Source organism: Poeciliopsis prolifica, unplaced genomic scaffold (assembly GCF_027474105.1).
Source record: "Poeciliopsis prolifica strain line A6 unplaced genomic scaffold, Auburn_PproV2 SCAFFOLD003, whole genome shotgun sequence".
NCBI classification, from domain to species: Eukaryota; Metazoa; Chordata; class Actinopteri; order Cyprinodontiformes; family Poeciliidae; genus Poeciliopsis; species Poeciliopsis prolifica.
The window spans coordinates 19,157,501-19,168,954 of NW_026562378.1; the positions used below are offsets into that span (position 1 = coordinate 19,157,501).

The 11,454-nt window shown below is 36.5% G+C and overlaps 1 protein-coding gene across 2 annotated transcripts in view; it reads left to right on the forward strand.

The window, feature by feature from the left end:
- LOC129357494 (guanine nucleotide-binding protein G(s) subunit alpha-like) overlaps positions 1-10,939 on the forward strand; it is a 32,352-nt gene extending 21,413 nt beyond the window's left edge. For both annotated transcript variants that reach the window (XM_055026688.1, XM_055026689.1), the window contains 7 exons: positions 4,948-5,002; positions 6,356-6,429; positions 6,593-6,651; positions 6,848-6,968; positions 7,174-7,304; positions 7,548-7,615; positions 8,368-10,939. In XM_055026688.1, the coding sequence (XP_054882663.1) occupies positions 4,948-5,002; positions 6,356-6,429; positions 6,593-6,651; positions 6,848-6,968; positions 7,174-7,304; positions 7,548-7,615; positions 8,368-8,514 (655 nt within the window). In that variant the 3' untranslated portion in view covers positions 8,515-10,939. The remainder of the gene's footprint in view (positions 1-4,947; positions 5,003-6,355; positions 6,430-6,592; positions 6,652-6,847; positions 6,969-7,173; positions 7,305-7,547; positions 7,616-8,367) is intronic.
- Positions 10,940-11,454: the final 515 nt, after the last annotated feature.

The window sequence follows — 11,454 nt, forward strand, 5'->3', positions numbered from 1 at the left end:
ATGATTGGAGCGGCTGTAACGTTCAGGTTCTGTCTCATCCAGCATATTTATGTCGCTGGGAGTTCTGGAGGTGACTGTTCGGGGAAGGCAGAGTTGGATGATTGCAGGGGATTAGACGGTGGATGTGAAACGGCGCGGCTCCACACGGTTCTCCACTTCTGTGTGGGAGCAGCTGAGCCTCGTATCTCTGCAGAGAGCCAGCGGTACCTGACTGACTGCCTGATAAGCAACTTTCGTGTGTGTTCTGCACATTTGTTCTCTTTTATTCTTCCGCTCTCTTTCAGTTGCGTCCTCTTTCTGAACTCACCATCTCGTGGTTGGTCCAGTAACCCATCCAGTATTTCAGCTTCTGCATTCCCACCCCCTCCCCGCTCTGCTCGGTGGGTTACCTGCTGCCCTAATGTCACATTTCACCCCTGACTGCCACATTCCTTCTTATCTCAGAAGGGAGCTTACATACCTGATCTCAAGGAGGCAGCTCCAAACTACCTTCCCACCTTTCTAGCCGTCACCAAATCCAGCAGGTCTAATGTCAAACAAAGAGGGAAATCTTCCTGTCAGCTGCCTGTTTTTAGTACATACAATTTTTCTTCCAAACTTCTTTATTATTCATTCTTACAGGTTTTTCTTTTTTTCTATTGAGCTACTTTTTACTGTAAAAACTGTTTCTGGAAATGTAGTCTCTGCAAATTAATACCACCTGGGTAAATCTTCCAATTGAGTTTTTGGTTTTATTTTCAGAGTTCATACAGGTTCTTAAAATTCTTGAAAATGCTTGGATTTCAATTATTGTTTTTAAGGTTTGAGAAGTGCTTGATTTCTATATAAAAACTTGTAAGTTCTTGACATTCAAACAACATTTTTGTAATAAAGGGAAATCCAACGACTTATTAATCTGTTTAATTGAAATAAAGATTGTCTTATAGAATAGAATAGAATAGCATTTATTGTCATTGAACAGGATTCAACGAAATTTCTATTGCAACTCCAGTGCAAAAAAGTCAAGTATATACAATATAAAATAAACACACAATAATAATAATAATATATACATTGTACATAAAAAGTATAAGACCATAAAAGTATAAAACTATTGAAATTAGGTGATTTATTTAGTTAAATTTGTGTTTTGTTTAGGTGCATATAGTGTGTGAGAGAGATAACATTATATTTTAGTTTACTTTGTTCTTGCTGTATAATGTAAAATACAAGACATTAATAACTGTTAACAAATGAAATAATTTTGTAGTGATTAGAAGCTGTTGTTTTTAGTGAATATTTTTTGTTTTCATCTCTGAAGTTTGATGAGGAAAAAGTTTGAAAACTTTGAAAAGGGCTTTAATTTTACCATAGAAAAACGAGTTTTTCATTTATATAATCTCAAAGACGAATAAAACAAATATATTTCAATAAATTAGGCAGCAGCACAAACGCTGTAAGCAAACTGTTACCTAATTAGCATATTGTCTCACTGAAAGCATTTACTATTAGAAAGCTGCACCAATCATGAAATTAAATGGCCAATATTGAGTTCTATCTTTTTATCTAATTTGTTGATTATGACTTTATTCAGTTCTGATTCTTTTTAAAATTACTTTAATGTAAACAAACAGGATTTAGAGAGTTTAGGTTTAAGGTTCTTTGACAAAGGTGGACAGAAAATGAAGAAATTTATTGCCATGGTACATGCCTCACAGAATATCTCCATGAACTGTATCATATTATTGATAAACTCAAATTGTACTAAAAATGACTAAATAATTTATGTATCAAGGTATTTGTCTCTCACCTTTTACTAAATTCAAAGTACATACTGTTAGTCGATGAGTTTACAGACCAGAGAATGTAGGAGTTTTTAGCTTCTATACATTTGGTAAACTGTTTAAGATTTTGCAGAATTTTACCAGATGATTAAAGGACATTTTTTATCACTGGTTGACCCACTAACGCGTCACTCATTAACCCTTGTAAGGTTTTCATATTTTGTTTGCACAGCCACAGTTTGTTGGTCTGTTGGACCTGCTGAATTTTACTGTTTAAATTCAACACAAAAAAAGCTTTTTCCATTAAAATACTGTTATGTCCACCAGGCGTTTGGTAGACATTGAAGGAGACCACACCAGGACTTTCTGGTTAAATGAAAATGTAATTTATTAAATTATTCTAAAGAAATAAAACCCGAAAAAGAATCCCTGAAATGAGAAACCAAAATAAATTAATGGAAAACCCATAACTAACTACAAATAAGCAAATGCAAAAGAAACCTAACAAAATCCAAACATACAATACAAACCAAACCAAATGGGGTTCTGAGGAAGGAGAGGGAAAAAGCCTCCCATCGGCTGCGTCCATGGCAGCTTTTAAACAGCAGAGCACTCATCAGGGCAAAACATAACACCTGCAGAAGGCCCGTCTCCACACCCTACAAGGAAAAAGGGCAGAGGCCTACTGTAGCCGTAACAATACAAAAACATGTTCACTTCAATTACATCTATGTAAGCAGCAAATATGACTGTTTAATGCCTTTTAAATTTGAAAGAAAACATTTTAGGAAAAATATCATTTGTTCATGTTTACTGTATGACAAAACGTGCATTTTAAAAAGGACAACATTTCTGTTCAAAATACGTAAACATTATATGGTTACCTTTAAATTAATCAATAAGGCTTTATGATAACCTTTTTTGTACTTTTACTGGAGATTTCAACCAAAAAGAACACAAACTGCATGCATACAGGCACCAAGTTGGCTAAGAATGGGCATTTGTCTTTTATGAAGCATCTGGCACCTGCATGTTGCAACAGTGTTTTAATGTTATGGTGCAGTAACAAAATTCACACAAACATCCTTCCACCTGTTAGTTCAAGGACTTTGCACAGACTTCCATTCATTTTAGTAACTGCATTTATGCCAAACCCAGACATTTCCATAACCCTAACCTACAAGTATATTCCTAATCCTAACCTTTACCAAAGTTTTGTTCATGCTATACCTCAAACTTAACTAGGTCGGGTGTACCCGAACATCCTGAGTGCAATGTAAATATGGAGGAGGTTGGTATGGTGATGTGAGTCGTGACTTCTTTACACTTATATGTTAAGCATAATTTACGTGATGATCATTATTAACTGAATTTAACATGATTGTATACAACAGTGGTTCACAAAGTGTGGGAACCTGAAGTGTTGCAGGTTTTTGCAACCTGAAGTGTGAAATAGACTTCAGTGGAGTTTGAAAACAAAATATGTGTATCGGTTTATGTCAGGTTGAACGATGTCTGTGCCCAGTTGATTTTTTTTTTCTTTAAAAAAAAAGGGATAATATTGTAATTCATTGGGGGACCCAGAAAATCTTTGGGAAGCACTGGTATATAATTACAAAGGGTGACGTGAAATATGTTTAAGTGCAAGGCATGATTTATTTGGATAGACAAAGTTTTTTTATTTTGAAGAATTAACAGGCTCTGATTCTTTTATCACTGTCTTGCCTCCTGTTAATTCAGTTGCTATGTTACAAACAGCTTTGCCGTTATCAGCTATCATGGTTTTTTGTTAAAAAAACAAAACAAAAACAAACCTGACCAGAAATGTTCAGCAAAAGATATCTGAGCCTCCATGGTGATTGAAGAAGCCTTCACTCTGTAACATATGGTGGCGGTGATCAGATTTTATTTTTCTGAATTAAGTTCTTCACAGAAAATATCGGAATCGAGGCCAATGAGTCTCATTTGAAAAAATCAGTACTTGTATTTTCTTTGCCATAATAAAAGTAAAAACTGGTTCCACAGACCTGAGCAACTTACAAGGCTTAATACGTTTGTATTTTTTCTTAGAACTCTACTGTATTTTTAATGCTTTTGCTGTAGAAATGTGATTAATATGTTTATTTCTTTTGATTCAAGTCACTACTACAGCTTTTCGTTATCCATTATCTCGCGTCTTTCCAGTTGTTTTTCATTTTAATGAAGTGTTGAGAAACAAACTGCATGAAGGCCAGACTTCAGTGTAAACTTGAGACTTCTTACAACTCCAGACATGTAAACATGCAGGCTGTATGTCTGAGCGCCTTGTGACTTAAATTACTGTTGCTGAAAGTGACATAATCCTTTGATGTACTATTTTTTTGTTAAAATCTATATAAAAAATAATGAGAGAGAGTAGACCTTGTATATAATGGTATATATTCTCCTTGCTGCTGCGCATTATTGCGTTTTCCTCAGTTTGCCTGTAAATGATTCCTTTAAAATACACGCAGGCAGTTTGGTAGCCTGTTGATTGATTCTTTGCACACTGATTTTTTTTTTTTTTCGGAGGGGAGTTTGTTGCCACAACAGTTTAAAGATTTCCTCTCAGTATATCTGAATTGACCTCAGTGTTTCCTCACTGCCTTCCCGGCCCTGACTCGACGGAGCAAACACCTCAAAGCAGCTGACTCCAATTCAGCCATCCAGAAAGCGCGAGAGCGACTGGCACCTTGAAAAGCGGCAGCGCTATCACTCAGTGCAGCAAAACAATTAACATGCCTTTGGGTGGGCAGTCTGCAAATCTGAATGTGCTGTGGGCCTGCATACCCACCCACGCACATACACATAGCCGATTCCACACGCACACACACTTCTCCTCCTGTACTCCTGTACTACTACAGCAGCTCCATTGACGAGGCTCCTCTGCTCTGACATAGCCAACTGCTGCTGGTGACTCAGACTGGCTGCCTCTGATCTCACGGCAGCTTCAAACACAGCGCCCCCTTGTGGCCGTTCAGTCACAGCCACTCCAATCCTTCTCATGCTTTTACTATTGACTGTACATAGACTTTGTACGTGTTGATCGTGCATTAGCAGAACATGTGGGGAATTGTAATCATAAAAACATACACAGCTGCCTTTGGGTGTCAATAGGTTTTTGTAATAGTTCAATTCTGATTGTTTTTATTTGTTCTGCTTGCAGCTTCTTAGACAGGATTGATGTGGTGAGGCAGAACGACTACACCCCCACAGATCAGGTAAGATCTTCCAGATTTTCCACAAACATTAATCATGCACCTTATTTACAGAACTCAACGAGGAAAAGAGTGATTTAAATTAATTAGTTGCTTTATTTTGTGTTCACGGGTACTGAGTGCACCAGCACTGCTTGCTCACGGTTGTGTGTCACTTTACAATCGTTTGTTTTCATTACTTATAACTTCACTTCCCCTACTGTCACTTCATTGGTTTATTGCGTAGTGGTGAACAAGTACAGATTTATTCCTCTTTTTTATTTTATCACACGTAAATGTTCCAGATTATTAACTGGAACATTTACGTGTCATTTCAACCTTCATCAGCCCATTTCAGCCTAAAATAAAAAACTATTACCATTTATTAAGTGGAGGAAAGCTTGAAACAACCTATTCCAGTGTAGAAAAAGTATTCACTCCCATTATTAAGTAATACATTTATCAATCAACCGCATTTGTATTTCAGTTTTTAGTCCAGATTTGCTGTTTGTCATGTCAGTGAAATCAAGCAATCATTTAGAAAACCTTTCTGACCACAAGAGGTAGGCAAAAATATGTCAAAAAGCAGCAACATCCACAAGCCCGCAAATTTAAGAGCAGATCTGAATCAAGGTCATTGCTACCTATTATGTGGCTATTAAAAATATTCACCTATTGGCTTTTTTTATTCTTTTTATCGCTTTTAATAATTAATCATATTTAACTAAATTTGGCCTTTTGATACAAAAATGTGCAAATAAATAAATAAATGACTAAAGCTGAAAAAAACTTTAAAGAAACAGCCTATTTCTGCACTGTCACTGTCTCAGGTGATTTCTATTCCACTCATTATGAAAATCCTAGCTCTATTTGGCTGGACCTGCATTGAATTAGCTCAGTCACTTTAAATGGGACAAATATATAAGCACTCACTTATTTGATGTTCCACATTTTATTTGTCATTAAGGTGTAGAAGTCAGTTTGCTTGCATCTGAAATCAGATGCTAATTTGTAAAAAACCTGTTTAAATTATTTTCAGTTTGTTTTTAACCATGACTTCAACGAGAACTTTTTCTGTCAATTATTTTTTCCGCTTTTATTTAATGCATCTTATTTATTATTGTTTTACTTTTTGCAGACAGGTACCAATCATAGCAATAAAATATAACATTTAAAAGAGGAGAAAACATCCATTTATGTTTTTTTTTTCTGCAGTTGAGTAAAGCTGCAAAGCCTTAAGTCTTGTTTTTGTTCAAAGGGGAAAGGATATTGTTGGAAACTCTTTTTTTTTTTTTTTCACCAGTTCAGTTCATGCAAAACAAAGACTGTTTCATAAAAGTCTCCTATATTTACTGCTTGCTTTTCCTCCTGTTTCAGGACCTCTTGAGATGCAGAGTTCTGACATCTGGGATCTTTGAAACCAGGTTTCAAATCGACAAAGTTAATTTCCAGTAAGTTTCAAACTCAGCTTGCCACAAATATTGGGTGATTAAGGTCATAGTCACAATAAAAATGACTTCAGTTATATTTATGGTTTAAATGCTTCTTTATTCAACAGTCAGGCTTTTATTATCACTTGATTCAAATGAAATTTGAACTTTCTGTGTGTCGCAGTATGTTTGACGTCGGAGGCCAGAGGGATGAACGCCGAAAATGGATCCAGTGTTTTAATGGTTAGATTTTAACTTTACTGCTTTGACAAAATGCAGATTATTGTTCAGAGAAAATTTACTATTTCATTTGATATAGTTTTACTGCATACAGGCACTAAGATCTGAACTTGTGCTACAAATGTGTTTTGGAAATTATGGTTGAGAACAGAAACATGATTTTTTCCCCCTCAATGTCTGTGTTTTAACTCTTGCCCAGATGTGACAGCCATCATCTTTGTGGTAGCAAGTAGCAGCTACAACATGGTGATCAGAGAAGACAATCAGACCAACAGACTACAGGAAGCCCTCAATCTGTTCAAGAACATTTGGAACAACAGGTCCAGCTGGGTTTTTTTGAGGGGGGGGTTGTGCTAGATTCAGTAAATAGTAAATTTAAAACAAGCAAATTCTCTCTTTGAATGTATTTCTCTACACAGTTCTTTCAATACACAAAGTAAAATTCACTATTACGTATGACTTTGTTTTTTTATGAATACATTTTTCATCTAATCTAACACTCAATTTCATAATTTTTCTCCACAGGTGGCTACGGACGATTTCGGTAATCCTCTTTCTGAACAAACAGGATCTTCTAGCTGAGAAGGTTTTGGCGGGAAAATCTAAAATCGAGGAGTATTTTGGAGAATTTGCACGCTACACTACGCCTGATGATGGTGAGTTACCAAACTTTTAGTCAGACATCTGACCTGCATTTTATGTTTGTCTGTACATGTTGAGCTTTGTTCCAGTGATAATGATACCCACTAAATGTTGAGAAAATAAAACAAAACAAAAAAACAAACAAGATATTTTCATGTTAAAATATCTTCTCTGAAACAAAACAGATGCTTTTAATCAGTTGATGGTGTGTGTGCTCCATATGTGAAAGGTTGACTGTACTTTTTCTTTTTCAACAGCAATCCCAGAACCAGGAGAGGATCCCAGGGTGACCAGAGCAAAGTACTTCATACGGGATGAGTTTTTGGTTCGTGCAAAGGTCGTTTTCTTGGTGACGGGTTTTTTTTTTTTTTTTTAGCACTTTAAACAATCAATTTCTAATTTATTCACAAAAACCTATTGATAAAGAATTTATATTGTTGTATTTTTGTTCTCATAAATAAAGCTACTGCATGTGCTCCTAGTTACTTTTCAAAGATAATCCCATTTTATCACCTTTCGCTTATTAGAGCCGACGAAGCCCAAATGTATCATTCAATCCCACCATCTCTCGCGAACAAGACACTGAAACGGAAAGATTTTATTTCACTGTTTAAAATGTCAAGTCTTATTCTAAATCAGCGTGTATTTAAAAACATTTTGAATGTTCAATAGAATTAAAAGATGAATGTGTACCAAAGCGAATAAAGTTATGACTGTCATAACTGCAACCCAACAAATATTTGACAGTTAAAATCTTAGTAGAACATAATAATCTTTTTATGTAATTAGGATTATTTTTCTTCTGGTGTTTAATGTAAAACTTTTTCTGAAAACATGTGACCTACTTTTAAGAATTTTAGATTTTAGTGGGGTGCATTTTCTTAAGCTTGTAAATCAGCCCAACTTAACACAGTAAAACGTGAAAAAAATATCACAGAAATGTAAATGAAATAGTTAAAATGTTCAGCTTCAGCTTTTGCAAACAGAAGATTGTTTTATCAGAAACCCTGTTGCATCTCTGTGTGTGGGCTCTCAAGATTCATCACTACTAACCTCATCTTTCCTGTATGTTTTCAGAGGATCAGCACAGCCAGTGGGGACGGAAGGCATTACTGTTACCCGCACTTCACCTGCGCCGTCGACACGGAAAACATCCGGCGCGTCTTCAGTGACTGTCGGGACATCATACAGAGGATGCACCTACGGCAGTACGAGCTCTTGTGATGCGCAGCTTCGCCGGGCCCGCCCTACCTACCCTACGACCACCCGCCTCACTACTACCAGTTAGCCAATCACCTCTTCACTATTACCAAATTCACCTAAACGACCGATAAGCCTGACTCCTCCTCTCCTCCACCCGATCCTCCTAGTAATCCAACACATAACCACGGAAAAGCGGGAAGACTTTTTACCATCGGCTGTCAGCCTCTCATTTATACGACCACCCGCTCACAGGTACACATGCACTACAGAATAAGACTTTCAGACCCTTAAATATTGCATAATCATGACCCTTTCCAGCTCTAATAGTTAGCAGAGGGGGGGAATCTGCTCACATGCAGGAGTTTATTCACCGCGTGCTGAAGAGAACAGATGGACTCAGATGGTGGCAAGCTGAAACAGAGGAGTGACTGTCAGCTGTTTGTTTTTTTGTTTTATTTTCTCCTGTGCCCGGCATGGACAGACTTAATTGATTAATGGCTGCCTGCGGACGTGAGCGTGACTCTGAGATGAAGCCTGCTCTTCAAGAAAATAGTCGAGGAAACACAAGCAAACAAAAAAAATATCATACGATGCATAAGAATCATGCATACCAATGAACTTAATGCAGTGCAAAAAAAATCCAAGCTATATATATAGATATTTATATATGTGTGTATATAAATATGTATATATATATATATAAATAAATATAAATATTATATATTCCTGTAATAACACAATTCAAGTTTTAAGTTTTTGTTAGTTTTTACCTCATGTTGTTTGTCAGTGTACACAGTGTGTGAGATCTGCCTTTGTGCACCATTTAACCCCCCATCCTCCTCCCACACACACACACACTCATGCACCAACATGTTACTCTACATCCTTGTCCCTATTTACCCCTGCTGCTATTTGTCAACTATTTAACGTGGAAAATAAAGAACAGGTTTGACTTATTGAGGATAAACGGCAACAGAAAATCATGACGTTAAAGATTTGCAGAGACTGGATGCAACGTTTTATAACTGGGCACACACACTCATACGCACACACACACACACACACATACACACAGATGATCCTCATCGTCAGCTCCCTCCTTCTTCTCCCCTTGTCTTGTTCTTATCACCTCTTCCTCCTCCCTGCCTGACTCTAAATGCGTCTGTCTTTTTATTTACTGCTGGACTATTATTCTTGTACAGACTGTAAAATGTATTATTTTGTACAACTTTATTGAAGAAAAGAAAATAACTTGTAGAAGATCCCTGTGCCTTGATCACGACTGTACGTGTGAAAAATGAGCTAAACATGTAAGTTATGTTTCACTGCGCTGTACATCTGGACGGGTCGGTGCCGCCACATCCGGACCAGCTCACCCGCCCCGCCGTCCCGCTGCTGCCACTGACCGAGATGCGAATGGGGAGGAGTGTTCGGACGGGGAGGAGGCCTTTCGTCTGTTGGTTATTTACATTGTTTTTCCACATTTTGTTTGTTCATTGATTATTTTTGTTCTGCTTTGACTCCTCTCTGGTTTATATAATAGGAATTTTAAAAAGTTGAAAAAAAAAAAAAAAGAAAAATCAGACACACCACCTTAATGCTGTGTAGTGACAATACTGACTCCTAACACAATTTAATATATATATATATAAAATATATTTCAGATTCTATATTTTATATATATTTGCGGTACACCTTGTGAGCTGGTGCCCAGGTGGGTATTCATTTTTTGTTTCTTAGTTTTTAACTCTTTTGGGGGAGAGGGACATATCAAGTGGGAAAGTTTTTTTTTTTTTTTACATAAAGCAAACTGTTCTTTGTCTCAAAAACAGTTATTTGGTTGAGTTCACATTACATTCACACAAAAGTTAAAGCAGTTTTAGTAAAGTAATTATATGGCGCATTCGACTTGCAGAGTTCCTACTCCGTCTGGACCTGTTTGGGTCTGATTTAGGGTTTTATTTCCTCACCTGGACAAATATGGAATAAGAACATGATTATGGCAGTAGTATTTGTATCAACACATTTTCCTTATCCCGTTGTGTAAAGGTTCCTGCTATTCGTGTGTCTATTTAGCAATTTCACGCATTGTCCAGAGGTGTGCAACCTTTACAATCCTCCGAGCTCAATGAGACTTTAGATTCTCAAATGTAACATCACCTGTCCAGCCAGCTAACGTCTAATCTTTCTTTTCATCCATTCATATTCTCAGTTTGTTGGTTCTGTTAAAGAAATTGTTTATAAAAGGAAAACTCTGGAAGAGAATTTCTCCTCTGCCAAGGAGCAGCAAAATGTAATTCATAGACAGGATAGGAAAGCACAAATCTAAAAATAACAATCATCACTCTAAACACTAAGTCAGATCGCACATGAAATCATGAATTCCCCTTTAAAAAATCTTTAAATACTAAGTAAAGAGTTAATTGGCCTAGTTAAAAAATAATCTTGTAAAACTGAATCAAGATCTTTATGCATTTCTGTATTGCTGCAGTCTTAACTGCATGACCAGGAACTCAATCAGAAGTCAGATTTTATCCAACTTTATCAGCCACATTTTGCTGAAAGGAGGATTATAAACAATTACTGCGAAGAGAAGAAATCAATGAACTGCTGCTTCTTCTTGCACTATTGTCAGAATTTGTTCAGATCAATAACCCGGTTGTCCTTCATTAAATAAAGAGACTCTCGAAGAGCTCAAACTTCAGATGCCAAACATTAAAGTGCTTTAATATTAATTATTTGACTTGTTTCAAACCAACACATTGCCAAATCATCTGGCTAGCTTTAGACTCAATCCACCATTTACTTTTGAAAAAGTTTGTAATTTGATGTAAATATTTTCCAGATCTGGATAAGACTGGAAAAAGAAAAGGAGGATGGTCAAATATTGGTATTTTCAAATTTTAGTCCTTGGCCCACTGAAGGTATTGTCTTCCCTTTGTTTTTTGTATCCTTCCTCCT